At 39.9% G+C, this 21,608-nt stretch overlaps 1 protein-coding gene across 20 annotated transcripts in view; it reads left to right on the top strand.

Annotated features, from left to right (window-relative positions):
* The window catches only part of Foxp (Forkhead box P), a 138,264-nt gene that overhangs the window by 49,048 nt on the left and 67,608 nt on the right, over nucleotides 1-21,608 (top strand). For 13 of the 20 annotated variants that reach the window (XM_064123322.1, XM_064123319.1, XM_064123317.1 and 10 more), the window contains exons 1-2: nucleotides 7,402-7,455; nucleotides 7,813-7,920. In XM_064123322.1, coding sequence (XP_063979392.1) covers nucleotides 7,417-7,455; nucleotides 7,813-7,920 — 147 coding nt within the window. In that variant the 5' untranslated portion in view covers nucleotides 7,402-7,416. Of the gene's footprint in view, nucleotides 1-6,606; nucleotides 6,794-7,401; nucleotides 7,456-7,812; nucleotides 7,921-21,608 lie in introns of those variants that run through there. The other 7 variants (XM_064123311.1, XM_064123325.1, XM_064123327.1 and 4 more) reach the window with 2 other exon arrangements.

Here is a 21,608-nt window from a genome sequence, read left to right as displayed (position 1 = left end):
CTACGGATTTCTGGCTCCTCTTTTGCTTTAATCAGTGGGCGGAGAACTGCAGAGTTTTGGAAATTGTATTCATGAAGAGAGGGGGGGGGGAGAGGGTGGCCAGATGGCGCGCAACTCGGTCGTTACTGCAATTAGATATTCGACTTGGGCTGATGTGCAAATAATAACAGAAATTGGCTCCTCGGTAATTGTGTACATATTTATTTTATTCAGATGTTAGTTGTTATTTTGGCTCAAAGCTGTTGTCCAGAGATGATGTCAGCCCTTAAAAATGGGCCCAGCACGAAAATCGGACTATTATCCGTCAGTAAAAAGTATGGGAAAGTTCATTAATTAATTTTGGTAATTAATTAATTAGCTGTGGATTATTTACGGAGCCTTCTGTACTCTTTACTGAACGAGATCACTTCCTGGTTGGTCCCCCCCATCGGGAAATGCGAGACGTGTTCACCATGATCGATCGAAATAGAGGGACGTGCACGATTTATTATTATTCCATGGTGTCATTTCGATGATTCTATGGAAACTATTTATGGGATTGTAAAGATTGAAAATACTGTGAAAAATAGTAATCTATTGATAATGGTACACTGATTTTCTAACGTACACTCATGGTCGAGCACGTTTAGATTAGATTAAGAACTGTGTGTCGGTCTTAAACTATTTTCTTCTACTTTCAAGCGATAAGTTAGTGAAAGTAATATAAAACCTTCTCTAATTTTTTAAACAATTGTCAGTGAATATTTCTCTCGATACAACAGTCATTTTCCCACCCGGATATGTTGCATTTCTTATTTTTAATTCACTTTTTAATATCTATAGTCACAAAACTAGAGATTAGAACGTACATTTTATCTTATCGCCAATTCAATGTCCTCCGGAATGACCCTCTTTGGTCCAGACTAGTGCCTGTAACATTATATCGCAACTCCTTTAGCACACAACCATGGGATTTTGTATTCAGGAGAGCGAGGTCCCACTTATTTGGAGATCAGTGCCTTCTCGGTTGAGAGGCACGTTCCAGGCGCGGTCCGGGCACTCTCTTCAAGAGCGACGATCCTCCCCCTTCACCCTACCCCCTTCTCAAACTCCCTCACCGTATATTTCAGTTTTAAACAACAAAAAAATGGTAATGTACGTTATATACATGCATACACAGAGCCCAGTACCAAAGAGAGAAGAGCGTTATCGACGCTGAAAACTCGACGGTAAGACATAATAAATAAAGCCAACATGGGAACATATTTTACAACTGTGTACATTTTCTAAGGGACCGTGTGAATGAGCTCAGGAATGAAAATTTTTGCACAACCAAGGCAACTTGGTTTTTTTGGTATTGTCAATGGAGGGAGGGCTGTGTGTCCAGTCACTGGAAGATTTGAATGTGGAATATTTGAAGAGGTCCCCTCGATGACCAGAGAGTGAATATATTTCTGGGGGGAAAAAAAGGTTATGGGTAGGGCCAATTGAAGGTGAGGAGAAAGTACAGTCCCACCGAATCAGCGTCAATCAATGAGCGGGAAAACATGCCGGGAGTCTTTCTGTGCAAGACGTATTCCAAATTCAATTTGACATCGGTCGAATTTTATATGGAATACCAATAGAAATTTTTATTAGACATACATGTCACTGTGATTTTTTATACCAGTTATTGGAAATAAACTGGATGGGATCAAAAATTATTGAATTATCTCAGCGAATTTCGCTCGTTTTTCTCTCTCAGCTAACAATGAATATTTATTGAAATTTTTAATTTTATTCGAAATAAAATAGTGGACTGTGATATTATCCCTTTAGCCAAAGAATTATTAGAGTTCAAATGACATAGTGGAATGTTAAAATAATGTCCCTGGAACTATCCAAGAATATGGGCGAAAAAATTTCTCAGTCTACTGTATCCAAGAAACTAACGGGGGTGTATAAGAAACCAGGGGGTGGCAGAGGGCGGTGAAAACGCAGTGAGAATAAAAATGGGGTGTTTATAAGCGAGTGTCCAATGTATCACAGTATATTTACATATACATTTGCCCCTACCCCACTACAGCTATCCCCACTGAGGAAAATAGGGGAGGGAAAATACGTTGTAAGACCGATGCACATATACAGCTGATATAATAAAAATTAAATATGATACTTGAGGTCCTCGCTGTGCGTCTTGGGCGCATAAATAAAAACTTTCTCGCTGAACCAACCCCTCAGTGAATTTCACTTCTTTCACTAGAGTTATGGATCTCTGTGTCTTTTATAGGGGGTGAACTTGCTGACTATATCAGGGAATACAATTTTTTGGGGATAAATAAATGGTCAGACCAATGAAAAAAAAAATACAAAAATTTCATTATTAATAATTGTTAGGGGAAGTAATAATAATTGTTAATAATTATATTTCCGTTATTCAAAAATAATCATTCAAATTTAATAAATTGATTAATAAATCCTCGGCATTAAACTCCACACTCGTCTACAAAAGGGTTAGCGTGTTACTCTCCAAACCCACTGTACAGTCACAGCAATTTAATGGCAGTTTATAGGGGGTGCGAGTCTGCTTAAGTGCTTGTCAAGGATTAAATCAAGATTAACAGCGAGGCTTTCTCGTTTTCCACCCTGGATATCAACTAACTATACCCGTGTTACTAGAATTTCTGGTAACACTACCCTTCAGTCACCCAGCGAGAAAATCTTGAGGACTGAATGGCCATCTCAACGTTGTACCCAGGGCTCTTAACTAAATTAGACCGATCTTAAGACTACGAAGTGCCCCTTCTCCTTCCTCTACCCTATTTAGAGGTGAATGAAGCGCCAAGTAGATGGTAGTGGGACAGGGAGGGAGAAGGGGGTTGACTCACTTGAATATTCCTTAGTGGAAAACAACACGTTTTACGTTATATTTTCCTTTTTCAAGCAACATCTTTTGTTTGAACCTCAGAGTTTTATTTCAAAATTATGTGTGACACGCGATACTCGTTTATTACGCGCCGTTAACACGTGGCGTGATTGTTATTTAGGTAGATACGTCAACCAATTGTTTGAACAAGTGTTCAAGCGAATGGTGAAACATATCGTATTGAATAGAAGTTGGTTTTCATCTATTTTTTTTTTTTTGTTTCGTAGATATTTGTCGTATAATTTCTAGTTTAATTATGTTGTGGATTTTCGAAGCTGTTACTGGACGTATTTGTCATCTCAACATTTCTCTGGTGATGTTCACATTAAAATTTTGTTTATCTGCTGCAATGAAAAATTACAATTTACATAACATGGCTACAAGCTCAAAAAAAAAAATTCCTCGGCACACTGAAACTGAGGTTTTCTCACTTGACGAGTTTGTGGCTCGTACAGTATTCTCGCGTTCGTGCCTCAGCAAAACCGAACAAAACAATTTGCTCCAAAGCAAACACCGGCATCCGGTTTACTTGTGAATAAACAACACATTTATTTTTAGAGGCCGCAACCGCTCGGCCACATAACGTTTGCTCGTCTCGACCAGTCTCCTCACCGCACCCCTCTGCCTCCTTCACTATTTACCGCTGTCGAGCTTAACGACGCTCGAAAGGAGAGAAAAATATGTGAAAAGAAAAAAAAAATGAATAAAAGAAAACAGTGACGGATTTGAAAAAATGTTGATGGAATGAGAATGTAGCAACTGGTGACGGTTGAAATTCTTAGGGCATCGAGAATAATTCCTCAAGTTGTACTTTGAAAATTTCAAGGATTTTCTACTTGGAGATTATAGTTATTTTGACAGTGGGTACTTGACATCGAACAAAAATATATTCAACTAGTGATGAGGATCAATAACTTAGGTAGACGTTCATATTTATTCATAACGATCGAAGTGATGAAAAAGTAATGAATGGGGTGGGGCAAATGCAAATGCTGAGCTATAAAAATTTTGGTCGATTTAACTCTAAATTCAACTTCGTCACTATGGAACTTTAACTGGTGAATTACAGATTTCTCGTTGCCTTCCAGGTAACAATGTCTGACCACTAGAATATTTGTATTAATTAAATTATCTCTTGTTAGGTAATTGAAAAATTCTTATGGGAAAATTTTCATCAAATTATACTTATAAAATTATGTACGAGGCTAATACTCCTTAAAACCACTACAATTGACATTAGTAGACTTTTCAACTACGAGTAACAACGTGTAAGCATACGTGTACACTTCCTGTTGTTTAACCCATCTCGGCTGATGCCATCCCTGTGAAAAAAAAATATACAAAAAAATTGTGTATACAGAGTACGATGAGCTGGGGGTCGTAGGGAGCGGGGGCTTTTATATTGTTTATCGGTACGTTTACGCCTCGCTTTACTTTGGTGCAGCATCTGTAAATCCCGTCGACAAACAACGCACATGTAATCACAGTGTCAGTCGCAGCTGTGTGTGGCCCTGGATTTCCTGCGTTAAAATCCCTTTCTCTTCCATGGGGTTTCGTGGGAAAGACCTACTATCTGGATCGTTACTGTTTAGTCATGTAATTATTATTTTTTAAAATTATTCTACTCTTGTTATGAGTCGGAGGGCCTCGCCAATAGCTCCCTCAGATCGTTGACTCATTTAGTAAATTGACAAAAAGTTTGGTACTTCCCGAAATTACTTAAGGAACTTGAATTTTTCAAATGCAGTAATTTTCATATAATTTTCATTGAACTAGTCCCTATGTACAATTAACACCTCTATTACATAATGCTCGCAATAAGATAATGAATTGCCGTTTACAGCTTGAGCTCAGGCTTATGAAAAGAGAAGATTAAAAACACAAATACGAGACATTAATATTCTCAAATACGAAAGCCGGTAAACATTCCCCTAATTCCGATAAGATAACAATGTATCTGAGGTGTAAGTAAAGTGTCTTACACCCTCGCCGTATTTTACAACCATCGATGCGAAACCCCTCGAGCTTTCAAGATTTATCGTAAAATTCGATACCAATTCCCAATTACGGAACCCCCTTCCCTCAAAAAAGCTTCACCGATGTGTCTGGTTTTACAAAATGAGGTAGAATCACGTCTCTCTCACCTCACGATTCCTGGCGGGAATTTTAAATGACTCCTGGTGTATATACAGAAGCCGAGAGTAATCATGCCATATGTAAATCTCACCACATTTCGGAATAAAACTGAAATAACATGGGATTAAAAATTTATAAATCAACATTCGCTGATCACCACGAGTTAATCTTAGATTATTTACCGTAAATTCGTCGTGAAATTTCACTGTGCGGATATTTCGATAGCTCTGTCTACGATTGCATGGTCTATTATTGTCGTGGTGTTAAATTTTCATCTGCAACATTGATCGAAATATGAAGACGTTCATTATTCATAATAAATACGATGACAATATTCCGACTCGACGAATTTGGAGGATGAATCGTGGAAAGATGATGAATCAAAGGGACGGATAATCGACTTATCTAATCAGTCGTGATTAGGGCGATTTGTAATTGTGATTATAGATTCATTTGATCGAAAATGAACCGAATTTATTTATTTGGGTGATGATGTATTCCTTATTGAAGAATTTATCATCATTTATTTCGACTTTCGGGACTCTATTCGCTATTCACTATTTATTGATGACCTGATTGCTCCCAAATTAGTGATCGAAATAAAAACCACGATAGGTTAATTTAATTTGGGATTTAATTTCGTGTGGTGATAAATGATTGGGTGGAATCCATGACTGAATTCAAGTAAATCTTTTGAGTTAATTGTTATTGTTAGCAAAAAATTGTCTCTGCGGATGCGTCAAAATGCTTTTTCACATAATTTTAATAATTGTAAGTGAATTCATTCAATTACAATTGAATATCGAAAGAAAAATATTGCTCCCTCCATTTCCGTGAATTTATGAGTTGACAAATAACGCATAATAGAACTGAGTCATTGGATCCACAACGCAACAGCTAGAAATTTAATATTGTTATTGATATCTCCAAGTGAATCCCACTTATTTATGCATCGTATATCCACAAGACACAATAACTCACACAAAAGACATTCACTGGCTATCGTGTATTTACAGGTAGACTTTTGTTTGCCTGTTTTGTTTGTTACTGCGTGAGTTTCTTTTGTGCGCACTTCTACCTACGTCTCACCTCCCTACCCTTTTGGTGCATAATTCCAGCGAGTGTTGTGTGTCCAGCTGCAACTGCTGACGCTCACACATGCAAATGAGAGTAGCACAATGCAAGAATTGGTTAGTTATGTTTTTTTTTTTGATTCCCTAGGGAGCACTAACATTGGTACATTCTGATGATAGAAAAATGACAATTGGACAATTTTCCTCGATGTCAATCCGTGAAATTAAATTTTTTAATAATTTTCCATTATTATTTAATGAGAGAATTTGAAAGAGCAGTTTTGTTGCACAAAAGTGCGTCGTATGCGTTGGCGAAACAGTGCGCAATCTAATCTTTAAAAATGTAAATAAAAACAATTTAAATGACCACCTCGACTAATCTTTAATTTGATTTCACGGCAATAAATATTTTAAAACGCATGTATATTCATAAACAATACGTATACTTTCCGTAAAAGCTGATGCATGCACGCACTAATGCTCATCTTTTTCCTGTGTACATTACTGCTCGTGTGGTATTTACCTTTCGACTGTTTATTTCCATCGGGCAAGTAGAAATACGCACACATGAAGAAGGTGAAGGAGTGTATCGATTTGAGGCGCTCGATCGATGGGCCTAATACATATAAATGGATAAACGGAATCTATTGTTAGACCTGTGTTACGATTGCTCTGTAAACTGCTATTTGGGAATAGAGACGTACGTACTTCGTTCGAAAAGAATAAGGAAAATTTTGCGTCAACTTTTCTCTCAATATTTCATTGGAGTTATTCAAACGACTGCGAAAGTTTTCTAGAGTTCGGGTAACGGATGGCCGGAGGGGAATTTTTGATAAAAATGATCTATACCGACAATTTTTTTTAAAATTGAAATAAACATTACTAAACTGTGGCCACAAAATTAGATAAATATTTTTTAAAATTCAGAAAATAGCCGGTATCGAAGGGAAGGGTAGTTTTAACCCAAAAATTAACTTCATATAGTCCTCCCCAGGGTCGGACAGTGGGGGTTAAAAGGACTTCAATAATTTTTACGATTGACCTCATTCATTTGAATTAAAAAGAAAATTCTGTAACAACTGAAATTCTGAATGTAATTCTCTACTGGTGAGCTCAATGGAAACGTTTGAAAAAAATACAGCGAGCAGTTTGCAAGAGTAATAATAGAAAATAAGAGTCAGAGGGGGAAAAAAACGGTGCAGAGGATGCGCCTGTGAGTGGGGTTGGGGCGAAGACGAAGCGTTCTCATTATACTCCTTGATTTATACTACTCGCTACGGTGGATTTCAGGTTAGAAGTTGAGTTAAAAGAAAAATAAGGCTTATGGGGGTGCATAAAGTTGGTAGAGTGAGGAGTCAAGAGGTAAGAAGCTGGAGTGCTCCATGCTCACCCACTCCAGAATAACCCGAGTCACCAGAATATATTATAAAAAAAAAAACCGTAGGATGAGAGCATAATCGCCTTGGAAGTCATAATTTTTCGGGTCGGATACGTGGCACAGTTTTTCAGTATTTCATTCTCCTCACAGTGTTTAAATTTTTTTTATTGAGATCCCTATTATTTCGTCAATGAGTCAATTGTATGTAAACAATGAAAAATTAATTTAAACAATTTAAACACCTCGTAATTCGGGAGCTGTTATGTTTATGAATAAAAATAAAATTCCAATAAATGTAAATGAAACGAATTAACATTTTGTTCTGTTTATATATTTTGCAGGGGCACCTCGGCGAGAGCCCCTTTGACACTGGATCCTGGGGTAAAGAACACTTCCAGCCAACCACGGCGCCCTGGCAGCTGAATCCACGCGGCCACGCACGACCTGGGGTAAGTCAAACAATTTCTACTCGTATTAAGTAGTGAAACCATGGAATAGGATATCTTGGGAAATAACGTACAGACTATTTTGTAAATAAACTAGAAACGACTGCTTGAACAAATATTTTAACTAGGATCTGGGGATTTTCGGTACAAAGATACCTCAACAATATACTTAATACGTTATACTCGAAAATTAACATGTTTTTTCAGTATTTTTACAATGTTACCACAAAAATGTTATATTTTCAAACAGAATCAAATTTTTTGAAAGACAGAAAGTGTTTACTGTCGTGCCACTGCACAAATCCAAGCACTTTGACGCTATCTGTTGTCCATTAAATTTCCCAGTAACGACCCATTTAAAGTTTAGAGTCCATAAAATTCGGGTTAAATGCCCGCAAATCTTTGCCGACCACCACTGAATGCAGATGCGATTCTCTGCATTGTTGAATTATTATCCGTCTCTTAAGTCAACAAATTAATGCAATGACAAATGAAAAAAAAAATCCAAACATCTTACATAAGACAGAAGTAGAAATAAACTGGCATTTTTTTTTTGCTGAAGAAGAAAATAAATAAAACAAGTAGGTAATAAAAAGTGAATAAAAAAAACTATAAAAATTAGACGGAGAATAGAATTCTTTTCATATTATCCTCCATTCATTGTTGTAACAAAAATGCCAGTGGAGTATTCGTCCGGTCGTAAATGCCGTGTCGTTGTCACCCCTTTCCGTAGCTCCGAGCGAAGGAAAAAAAAAGGGGAAAAAAGCGAGTGAACCCCCTGATTCTTCACTAACTTGGGGAAGGCCCGGACCTTCCTCCCCTTCAAGCCAGAAGTATCCTTAACCCCCTTGAGAAAGAACCGTATTTATAATACGCTTTGTTTTCCCTCAGCTATTTGTCTTGGAGTCAGTTCTCTTCTTTTATTTCACTCGCACGTTATTACACCCACTGTTTTTATTTAATCTTCACCTCATTTTCAACCCCTACTTCCAGTCTATATTCTCCCGAGTTATAGTCTATATTCTTCCGAATTTGTTATTGAATACACTGTCTTCTGAGCTAACATATCTGACGATAGAATATCCGAATTTTCTAATCCATCCGGAGTGAAAAATTGAATAAAGAAAGTGGAGGAACGATGTTAGCGAATATGGGAATATGAGAGTCTATTTTCGGGGTACGTTTCGTTGGGAATAAATATATGGGGGTATTTTTACACTCCCGGTGGCAAGGTGGAGATATTTATGAGGTGAGGAAGGGAAATCCCGTTTTAATCGAATGACTGAGAAAATTCCATTCTCGAACGCCACAACATAATCTTCCATACACCAATCGATAATTCCGAAAACTTTACCACGATCTTTATCGTTCTCCGCAAAATGAAATTATCGTCCGAGAAAAATGAAAAATTTCGATAAAATGGAATGGTGACCGCATATTGATATTTTTTATCACAAGAAAAGTGAATTGCTCCTCAACAAATGATGGTACTGTGCAAATCAGGCGTGAAGAGACTCATTATGATAACACGAAACATAACAGAATATAAGTATGATGTAGTCATGAAAGTGAAACAAAAAATAAAGTAAAATAAAGTTAGTGGTAATGGACACTGCGATCTCAGACTATTGAAAGTAGATACGGCATGGAGTGGTTGTTACTGATGTTTTTGCGCCGTTCGCACGATCCAGGAAAAAAATCCTTTACTCCTCAGCTTACAATTACTCGGATGGCTGACATAAAAATTGGGGAGAGGGAGAAGGATAGGCTCACGTTGACTGGGTTTATTACGTGTGCAATAATATACATATGGCTAATGACGCGAGAACGTTAAACCGGTACCCATACTCCAAGTCACATCGTCCCACGCGGATGAAGTCATCGCCATGAAACGAAGCGACCATGAAAATGCTGACTACGAGGTCTACACGCTCGTTGATACCTTTCTCTGTTTTCTCAGTTTATACTGCTCTTTTCCTGGGTTATTATGATGATACAGGCGATTGATTCCTAGAATGCCGAGTGTTTCGCCATTTTTTTTTTTGCTTATGGAAGTGAACCAATTTGTTACGGATAGTCTGACCTCTGAGGGGTGTCTAAACCGATGGCCAATGAAATTTTAGCTGGTGAAGAATAGGAAATTTCTCCAAAGAAAGTGATTGTACAACCGCAATCAAGTAGAATGAAATTGTCAAATTAAACCTATCATTTGTTGTTTCGCTTCATCATAAAAAGTTGGTGAAGATTTTAGTCCCCTCAGGATATGAATCGTGGCAAAAATCAGGGAGGCGTCTCGAGTTCTTACCAACCCCTGGGTTTTAAGATATGCAGAGCACAGCCCACACTATCAGCATCTTCCTCCTTCACTCGTGTTGCCTCTTTTTCCTTCATTCCTAGCGAGTGGACTATTTTAATACGAAAAGATAGGGGTTATAAGGACGGTCTCAGGGATGAAGAGGTGCTAGGGGAAATGGACACTGAGACGACAGCCAGTGGGAATGTACTTCTTGATTACAGAACTTTCTACTTAATTACATAACACTGTTACCATTTACGAAGTTGCCATGCTTTGACTGGAAATTCAATGCATTTCACTTTATTTTAATTACTTCTGATACTCCGGGCAAATCATTAATTTGTTTGACTCACTAGTGAAACGTTAATAACTGAAACTGTCAAATTATTATCATCAATTTGTTGTCCGCTGATTCCTCCAATCGCAATTTCTTCATTTAATATCTCAATGACAATTATCATTCTCAGTGTGTGAAACAACACGTCTGATCACTCCTTGATTTAATTCCTTTAATGAATTATCAATCATCTGGTGCAAGTTGATGGGAAAAAAAAATTCAATTTATTTTCTTCAATTATTCTTTCGACTGATACGAGAATAATTGTGACAGGTCCTTGTAAAAAATATTAACCATTTAGACAGTTGAAGTTTTGGGAAGAGGGAGAGAAATCCAGACATTAAGACGTCTGGGTTCCTCTCACTCCCCTCGAAATCCGACTGGCATTGCTGTTTAGCCCTATCCTCATTGTCCCCTAATTCTCATCTGATCCTTCGCATTACGTAATTTTGTCTTTATTATTTTATAATTCCACCTGGAGTTGTGTGTGGGGTGAGGGGGGGAGAGAGAGGATAGACGAAAATCCCAGTATACCAGGCATTTTGTGTGGTTCACTTCGCGGTCTCTCCTGCTAATGCATTTTCGCATTTATTAATTATTCTACTTAGCCAACCAGACTTTCTGGATTCACGCGTATCAACCCCTCATGCTTTATCGCATCCCTAGTGCAATCAAATCACGGGATATTCAGTAACTAACTCAATTATTTCATTGTAGCATGAAAAAATATTGATGGTACAGTCTGACTGGCTGCACAAATATTCCACAATGAATTTTCAATTTATATTGAAAATTAATACTAAATATGAAAAAAAATTCTTGATTATTATTCTCGATAGGACTTTTATCAATTACAGCGCGTCTGACGTACACTAAATTTCATCCACTTGGCAATTTTTCTCTGAGCGATACTTTACTCCAGAATAACTAATTTTTTGGTCAATTTCTATTGAACTTTTCCCCGCGTGTGAAACCCAAATTCACGATAATTACAAACCAAAGACTTGTCCTACCCCTCCACCCCCCCCCCCCGAATCCCGGAAAGAAATTATTCATTAACATCACAGAAACCGATTTCAAACGTCTAATTAGCCTCTTTCCCTCCCGCCCTCCAAAGACATTAATTGCCCACGAGCAGTAGTTCCCAGCCGACCATTATAACTACAAGTTGAAAGAGTGAGAAAGATATAGGTAGAACGGGTGGAAGTAAGGTGGCTCGCATTGAATGCTAAACAAAAGCTAATTTATATCCGGAGGTCGGGACTGCCGGAGATCGGGAGATGAATGGCCGCGCTACTTGCATACCAAGTAATGCCAGCGCCCAGGAGCATCCCTGGCCACCTGCAGACGAGTTAAAGATCCTCGGGGATGCCACCTTCTCCTATCTGCTTTCATTCACCTCTCTCTCTCCCTCTCACTCCCTCTTACACCCCCATACAGACACTTCGCTTATGGGGCCTCGATAACTTTGCGACTTGGATAATATCGAATCGGGGAGTTTGAACGACGTGTCGGCGATTTTGAATTCGGACTATTTCCCAGTGTTAGATGAATCGAAGGTGCCTCCAATCTGCCTCCAGTTTGATCACAAACTCAGATAATTCATGGATTGCCATCTACCAACTTTCAATATTAAATCTAACGATTGAATATTTAATCGGGAGTTATCAATGATATTGCCCATTGACAACCCTTCCACATCCATTTCGTGGAGAGAAAAAAAAGATTTGAGAGCTATTTGAAGTGGAGAGTACTGAGATATTTTTTAATTGAAACTTGGAAAATACTCATTACATCCATCAGTCATGTAATTATGATTCGTATGCATAAGCCTGTTGATTCAGTGTCACTCAATGGGGTGAGAGAAGAAACATCGTCTGGCTTGGCGTTGAAGTTTCTCGATACACAAGGCAACAGCACAGCAACACGGTAAAGCACAACAAGTGGGGGGGTGAGGGAGAAGTATTGCGAGGGAAGGATGAAAAGCAAAACCCTCCCGATGGATATAACAACACACCGGTGGTCTGTCGGGAGTGAGAGTGGCGCGCGTCGCCCCAGCATCCACGTGGTGGCTTTAACTCCTCTCTCCCACTTGTCCCTCTACCATTCTCGAGATATTCCCTATTGCGTTGCTGTCCTGTTTCCATCCCGTCTGTTTCACTCTAAACAGCATCCCGTTTGGCGATTGCGCCAGTGTACACTGTACAATTCGATCGAGCCACGTGCACCACCTGCCTCAACAAGTATTTCACCTGTCCTTCTGGATATTTACCGATTTTATTCCCTTTATCAATTCTCTACTGAACTATTCTATAAACAAATTACCTTTCTATGTGGTAAATAGGTATTTTCACCATTTTTTTCACATAGAATTTCATTTTTCATTTGAGTATTCGTTGCAGTATTTTTTTACTCTGGATTTCACAAAATTTCATAAAAAGGGAAAGACGGTCACTAACAAAATTATTTATTAGAGTTTTCTATTAGCACGATTCCCTAACTAGACCTGGCTTCCAGTAGAAACAGCCCGCAATCAATAGACTCAGTAACTCCCAACACACCTAGAAAATTCAGTGAATAGTCTGCGTTCGAAAGACGTCATCAACGTTCGCCTTAAATCCCTGATTTATTTCCCCAAAGAATCGATTACATCTGAATAAAAAAACATGAAGCCTCGAATATTCCTCACTCCCACTCAAAATTCTCCCTCCGCTACTTCAAATTCACCATAAATTCGCGTTCACAGAATCCTTTATACCCCTCTCCTTAAAGGGAATATCACAATAGGAATGACTCCAGCATGACACAGTAACAAGTTTTTCCTCAGAAATTTTTACGACGAGACGAGATATTGAAATAGTTTATAGATAAGAGGATTTCACTGGCACTCGTAAAATCGGAATCGTTGAGCATAAAAAAGTAGCTGGTTATGGAGAGTTCCAACGTCCAGTTGACAATTTTTATATCATTTTATACATGAGAAGTAGTCACTTACCAGTTGGGGAGAGACTTGGGTTAATCTTGTAGGCGTGTGTATGCTACACGCTAAAGTTTCGAGGTTGGTTCTTTAGACGTTGATATCGATCTTGAGTTCATTAAGAGGTTAATTACCGTATACGTGTGCATGTACCTTGGGGTTGTCTAACCTTGTAGGGGGAGAGCGAGAGGCCAAGTTCTGACGGTTTTGACTTCAGTTAGCTTAGCATGTTATGTTGTAGTTACATGTTCTGAAGCATTCAAACATGTTTTGGCTACATCCATCTCCAGCTTCTTACAAAAAATCCCATTCTGACATAATGTGCTGATTAATGTATCCATTTCGACCACTTTACACCAAGTCAACCGCAATTTTCTTTGGAAAATCTAAGGAGATATAACATCTATCTCCGAACATGTGAAAATAGGAATTTTCCTGGCCATGAGCCAATACCTTTATCCCTCCGAAAAATTTTCGTTAAATTTCCATCATGAAATAAAAAGATACCACCCCCAAAGCTCTTGCGCTTTTAAAATGAAAAAAAAATCATCAACATTCTATATCTCTCCCTGGCGCCTCCCCGCTGTGAAACTCATCATCATTTCCCTCCCTCTCTCTTAAAATAAAAACAAGATCTTGGCAAATGGGCGTGCATTAGCACTCGCCATGAGAAAATATTGGCTGAGCCTTGGGAGATGCATCTCCAAGGCGGGTGCGGTGAAAGAAAATTCCCAGGTAGAGGTGGAAGACAACAGATTGAAAAAAAAAAGGAAAGAAAAAAAAACGAATAACCAACGAGACAAAATATTGGAGAATTTCATCCGGACGAGTGGGTGAGGAAGAGTATAAAAGGTAGGGGGCGTAGTTTTGCACAACCAAGAGAATTTGCTTGAAGCGAGATTCGTCGAGGGCGTGTCCTTTGGCGTTGGTTGAGCAGGTGCGAAGGTGCGCGGTGGTACGGTTAGAGAACATTTGACCACGCCTTCTTGCCGAAAGAGAGCAAAAGCCAAGAGGAATGACGACACTGTAGGGGGGCTTTATTCGGTATAGGAAGAAGAACACAGCGACAACTATATACGAGAAACGACTGTGGAGTTTGCTCGTACCGTAACGACGACGTAATATCACGATGCCCCCTTTTCCATTCCCCTCATCCACTAGTGTCCTCAGTTATCCTCCTTGCTTCAACCTCTCCCCTCTTTTCCACCCATCCCCATCTATCCACCACCCCCGGAATTTGCTTCACTCCGGAGGACCTCAGTGGGATGCAGCTGAGGGGGGGGGGGAGGGGGAAGAAAGACGGAAATTCTTCCGCCTCCCTTTCCACCACCAAAAACGAATGAAAGGAGAAAACCATTCCGGAGAGTCAACGTCCCGACGTCCATGGAGGATATGCCTGTGCACCTTGGCAAAAGCTTTCCCTCCTACTCCTTCTCCTATACCATCAAACAAGCCCTTGGAGCGCATCAAGCCTGGAACGACACTCCCAAGGCATCTCCCAAGGACGTGCTAGCAACCGGGAGAGCAATGGAAAACCCATGGCTTCAGTCTTCCTCATCCAAACTCATCCCTCCTACCCTCCTTGACTCTTCCTCCCGTCTTTTTACCTTCAGGAATGTCTCCTGACGCCTCGGCTATTCGCCATTGCGTTCCATTGCAACGTCTCTAGAAAATTCACCCCCAGGGGGATGGGGTGGGCGGGAGTATCAATTAAAACGGAGACTAATTACTGCGCATACATTGTGTCTGGATAAAGAAGATGGGAGGAATGAGGAGGATTCAGTGGTGTTTTGTTATGTCATCGTGGATGAAGATCCTTCAGGTTGTGGAGGGTGGTTTGGGGGTTGTCTTTTATCTGTGGGAAATGCAGTTCAATTTCTTTCGGTATTTATTTTCTTACTTACTGCAATATTCCGTCTTTGACAATTAAATAATTTTTTTTTCATCATGGCATCCCCCTGCCAGTTTCCACTGCATTGTTGCAGATAGTTCGTGTCTTCATACTATCCGAACACTATAACTCCTGAAACTGGTAAGGTATTACACCACCTTCTGAGCTATTACGGCATTCGAGATGGATTGTACCACACAAGAGGTGTGCGGGGAGAAAGAGAGGGAGGGGGTCTTTTTGGATAGGTAAAGGCACGTCTCGAAGGGGTCGGGAGTGCTCCTACCGGGTTAGCCTAGGTGATGTATTGAGATCCCATTGTATCCCACATGAATCCCCCAAGATTGCCAAACGACGTCTCACCCTCTTCCTGGATATAAGTCACACATAGCCTTACGAACCTTGGAATCTTTCCGAGAATATCTCACTTTGGAATGCCAGTGATCCAAGGGAGGCTGAGGGCAAAGGGTTTTGCCACTGCATTTTTCCCTCCCTCCCCTTCATGGCTCACCTTTCACTCCTCGTGAGGTCCCTTCGTCGTTGTCTTTTTGCAGCGTTTGCTTGTCCCCAAGAGTGGAATAACAAACTCTTATTATTTCAACCAACCCCCTGGACCTTTCCTTTGTTCCAATTTCAGTCCTGAGCTAACAGTCGTCTCCACGTACGTCTTCAATTAACATCAATAAAAAAAAAAGAGTAAAATGGCGAGGTGGGAAGGGGGTGAGTTGCGCGGAATTTTTTCGTGTTTGCCCGATGTTTCATTTATTGGTTTTGTTTGTTCGCTCTTTGGCATTCACTGGGGACAAGTGTCATCACGATACTCGAGGGGTTATAATTATTGTTCACGTTACATATTCCCGGGTCGAGTGGATCCAATTTTAATTGGCGGGGCGCCAGTGTCCTCCTTACTACGGCGAAATGCAGTCGAATGAGTCACGGGATGACACATTAGTTTCATTTGAGTTTGTTTGGGGCATGTGGATGAGTGTTTTTCAATAATTTAGCGGGCCATTTTCTTTCGAGAATCTGCATTCTGTTTGTTTTCGACTTTTGTCAAATTAATTATGATCATTTAACTGAAAATTATCAATCGCCCGTGTCTTATCACTCTGTTGGCATGTCACATCACCTTCCCTCGAATTAAAAAGCACTTGTGAATCGGTTGCCTCGGTGTTTATCGTGTCAGAATGATACAAAAACACCCGCTCCAATCAATACTCCCAGTGTCACGACCATAAATTAAACTCAACATTCCATTGCGCTTAATTTTTGATTGAATCTCGAGAATAAATTAATTCTAAAGACTCACGGTTGAAAAACAATTGACTTTCATGATTTTTCATGGCTTTTCAATCCTTAAATTATATTGAATGACGTCGCAGTGGTAGTTAATAGTTGACTGTCCGTGAAAATAGTTGCGTACGAATTATGGAACTAATTTTTATTGAATGCAATTTTTATTGTACCTTTTCTCTTCGGTTGGCCAGCGCCAAAGTGCCGGGAGCATTGAATTTGACATAGGAGACAGCGACTAAACAGGGGAAAAGAAATTTTTCCAGTGCAACTGTGAATTTTGTACTGGAAGCTCGATAAACCCGTCAATTTTCACCCTCGATACCGTTTGTCTCCGCCGGAAGTGAGAGAAATGTAAGTAGAGGTTGAAAAAAAAAGAACAGCATGAGAAGGATAAAATGAGGCAAACGGGCGCCAAGAATTGTTCGCTCGCCGTCGGAAGCCAGGAGACATTTATTACGACTTTAACCGGACTTTGTGTTTATTCAGCGACTGTTGCTCGAGCTTTCATCCTCCCCATTCCAACCAACTACACCACAGGTCTTCTTCTTTTCGCCTTTTTTTTTTTTCATCAGTCCTGGTAGGGCTCGTTTTTCGGCTCCTCTGGGATTCCCAGCACGTACCGTGACCAAACCCCTTCTCACAGGATTGCGATTGGGGGTGGGGGTTACCCTACAATCTTTCACTTTATCCGTCGTGGACACCGATCCACCCTTCACTTCCGAATATCGTTCAAACTGTCTCAAGATGAGATGGTGAGGAGAGACACGAGTGTGTGGTTTGTGACCATGGCCTTGAATTTTTTAAATGTCAAGTTGGGAAGAAAAGTCGAGGGGTTTCCTTCGACTGTTTAATGTACTCATCTCATGAGGAGAGAAGTTTTTCTACGAAAATTTGAGGACGAGAATCTAATGCTGTAGAGGGGAATTTTGGAAAAATTTCAGATAAATTCGAAAAAAATTCAGATAAAATGATACAAATGATATTTAATTATCTCGGTAGAGGATTTGCGGTCCCCTCTAGACAGGGAATGTTTTGCAATTGACACATGAAATTCAAAGAAGGCCAGAGTGAGTGAAGAAGGGAAAAAGAAGTACATAAAATGGTGAAGAGAGGTGAATGAAAACGGGGCAGCTCCTCGCTTCACTCAATATTAACCCGTGGCATTGGCTCGTCCCTTATTCCTTTCTCTCTTCTCCTTCCACATCGTTGGAAATTTACATTTCCTCACTCATCCCACACCTTTCCCCTCCCCCCCCCTTCAACTCTTACCCCATCGAGAGTACTCTTTTTCTTTGCTGTACTCTTCTACTTCGACTGCAAAACTGTCTGTTTATCCCGCCTCCCTCCTCCTTTTCAGGAGAGAAAGAATCCCTTAAAAAACTGTTCGAGAGTGGTAGTGACCCAACTTCATCTCGGTTACTCCTTTTTTTTGTGATGAAAAAAATTCTGATACTGAAAAGCCCTTGTTCTTCATGCTAGCTGTGAAGGACCCTCATCCATACCCGCACCTCGTATACCTCTCTCTCGTCATTTCCACTCCCCTTCAAGACAATTCTCAACATTTACCACCCCGGATTACGCTTCGTTGAACGATCATCGAAAATATGCCAGCAGAGAAATGTACAAACAGCTCGCCCATTTACGATTCCGACATTTTTATGCTTCATCAAGCTTCAATGAAAAATGATAAATAGAATCTCTTGATAATTCAAATTGCCCTTGTCATGTGGCATCTTAACAAAAATGAATGTTTAATTCACCTCCACATTCACATGGATTATGTCATTTCTATGTTAAATAGCACTCGTCAAAATCTCATTTTCAACCTAAATTTACAACTGAAAAAATTCTAAGGCACTTGTTTGTTTCATTTCACCCGTAAAAACCTTTTCACGTCTACCATTCGCTATTTCTCATCCTCCCTCCCTTCAAAATAACTCCTCTAGAATTTAATGGACACTTGAATTTTTCCTCTCAAAATTTGCATAGAATCAAACCACGAAACGGCACCACGAATCCCCCTTGAATACTTTATTTCGTTTCATCCAGGAGGTCTTTCCTCAAATCTCCAATTATCACGTCTCGTCAAACAGAGGCAGTGGTCCCTTCAATCCACTCCTCACTATCCCCTGTCTCTTTTTTTTCTTCCTTCTTTTATTGCTCCCCCCTCTCTGGACGAGTGCACCCCCAATTCGACTGCTGGGTGTTAGAAGCACCGAAATCCAGAGGCGAATGAATCTCGTCACGACTCAAGATCGATTGGACATTTTCCAGTGAGACTAATCTCGAGTAAAAAGCAATCATTCGTATGCACGAATGAATTCGAGCTTATACACTTTGGCTTGAAATCGGGGTAAATCGAAAAAATGTTTCTATTTAGTACGTTAAGCTTCTGGGGTTGGGTATATCTTACTGCTTCGTTTTTATTTTTATCTCTTACTCTCTTAAGAAAATCCTGAGCTCTGGGTTTCGTATCAAATCCCACTTTAGGAGCGAGTGTTCAAGCTGGGGAAAAATTGCGTCAATTACCCACTGATTTCGAGGCGAGGAGCTCGGGATTAGGATACGCCACGAATGCTCATCCCTTCGTGGATTATTGGCCAAATGTTCCTGGGATGGATCAAATTATAATTTAGTCTCGCACTCATTCGAAATAAATATTATGGCAAGTCATTTGATAATCATTACCAGAGACACAAATACCTATGATTTTCCGTCAGGAAAATTCTTCTACTTTAAAAATGATTTTCACCTCGAAATAAAAATTCCAGGGAAAATCCCACCGCTGATCGAATTCAGGGGTTTATGTTACGTTTCTTGCGAAAATCCTCGCGACAAAAAGCCCATGAATAATAGTCCTCTGGGTTATTCCCACATCCGCACGAGCGCCATTGTCGTTGACACATCCAATCATTTCCTTATTACGATATCGATACATTATTTTTTATAATGGCACTGGGTGGGCTGGTGGTGGGTGAGACTGGTGAAGCACAAGAAAAAAGCACCGCAGGGGTGGTAACAACGACGTCGTTCCCGTTCGGTTTTTTTTTTCACGGATGAGAGACACCCTCAAAATAGGGGCAATGCTTGTTCTCACATACCTCCGTGCGATATCGATTTCGGAGATTAGACGGCAATTTTTCAGGCCTATTCCGAATAATTAGGGGATCGAGTTGGAGTGGCGTCGCGTGATGTCAGTGTCATGAGGATTTTATTTTTATATTTATGATTATTTAAGGCAAATGACGACAAATGGAAGATATCATCCTCTTTGCTAGGATAGTGAGAAACAAGAGATATTTTCTTTTGTTAAAAATATCAACCCTTGGCCGATTTTTTTTTCTCTCAGTATATCAACGCTGAGGAAAATATTACCGGAAAAAGCAATGAAACGGGAAATACTCGTTCAAGTTCCATTCTCTTTCAGTGTATAATTTATAAAGCGGTATTAAATCGTCTGCGTTTCCCCGTCAGCCAGAGTTGAAGGGGTATGTACGATGTGGGGATGGTGGAGGACATATTAGCTCGACTTAAGGCGCGGCATAATGATCCCATGGTGAAACCATCTTATATTCATCGGTACTTTGCCGTCTCTCTCGGCCATTCCAGTGATGGTCTGAGTTTCATCCATGACCGGGAGGAGACAGAGAAGCACCAGCTAAGGGCAGTCAGGCGTAAATAAGTACGACTTCGAGCCACCGCTGATTGTCAGAGCAAAGACTATGCTCCTGACCGAGCTCTTCTCTCCCTCTTTTTACTATAAAATAATGGCACGGTGGGGGTGGGAAAACTGTAAAATCGGCATCAAAAGCGTCAACGGAAGACCCCTGAAATTTTTATTCATTGACACTACACGCTCGAGCACCAGAGGGGGAACTTGAATCGTGTGATCTCACTGAAATTATCACAATTTTATCGTAAAACGAAAATCAACTTATTCGTAATTTCATCTTTTCACTGATGATGCTGGAAAATCGATTTAGTTTCGAAGTAAAACGTTTGATAATGGAAGCCGAACGATGGAAATGGAGTAAATTGAGTTTGGTACAGAGAAATTTTGCATTATTTTCGGGCTTTCGTTGGAATTCAGTGGAAAAATAAGACGTTATCTTGGGAAAGAGTCATTTTAAGACAGACCATTCAGGCATTTTTTAAATAAAGACTTTAAAAAATCGGATCATTCCAAATACTCGTTTGACTAGACTGGGTTATTCTTAAACAAACTCTTAATAGACTCTTGAAAAATATTCTGAAAATGCAGCTTTACCAAACGAAGAATAAATTATACCACCAATTTCTTTTCGTACCCCCTCCAATAAATCCCCTGTGGCATTAAAAAAAAATGACTGTCCTCAAGATAATGGACCAAATTACACAATCCACCCCTCACTTCTTAAAAAAAATCATCCACCTACACAAGCCCAGTCCGCCTGCTTTCCCTGCTTATCACTGATGATGTTGGCAAATCGATGAAGATACCAAACTCCCCTCATAAATCACCACGTCTCATCTCACTGGACATTGTAACCAAACGTGCGAAAGGCGTGTCTGGCCCATTCTGTATCTAAAAATATATAACCCCCCGGCAATTCCACCGTCCAGCTCTTCTTTATTTACCCCTCGAGAGTGGGATGTTTTGGGTGAAGACCATGAAAAAAGGCAGTTGAGAAAAGAAAAAAAAAATACTCCTCACACTCACGCCCTTAGAGTCTGACCAGTTCTCACAGTAAATACGTCCAGTGAGTTTGCAACTTTTGTACTATTTCCCTCGCATCGTAATCCCTCGTCTCAACCCTTGATCCATGATCCAGCGATAAATTCTTGGTGAATTTATCGGATAACATTTTCCAAACCATTCTGCATCACACGTCCCCCTCCAGTGCTTGCGAATAATTTA

This window comes from Diachasmimorpha longicaudata, chromosome 6 (genome assembly GCF_034640455.1).
Source record: "Diachasmimorpha longicaudata isolate KC_UGA_2023 chromosome 6, iyDiaLong2, whole genome shotgun sequence".
NCBI lineage: Eukaryota > Metazoa > Arthropoda > Insecta > Hymenoptera > Braconidae > Diachasmimorpha > Diachasmimorpha longicaudata.
The sequence above is the reverse complement of the archived record's forward strand: the minus strand, read 5'-3'. Positions and strand labels throughout refer to the sequence as shown.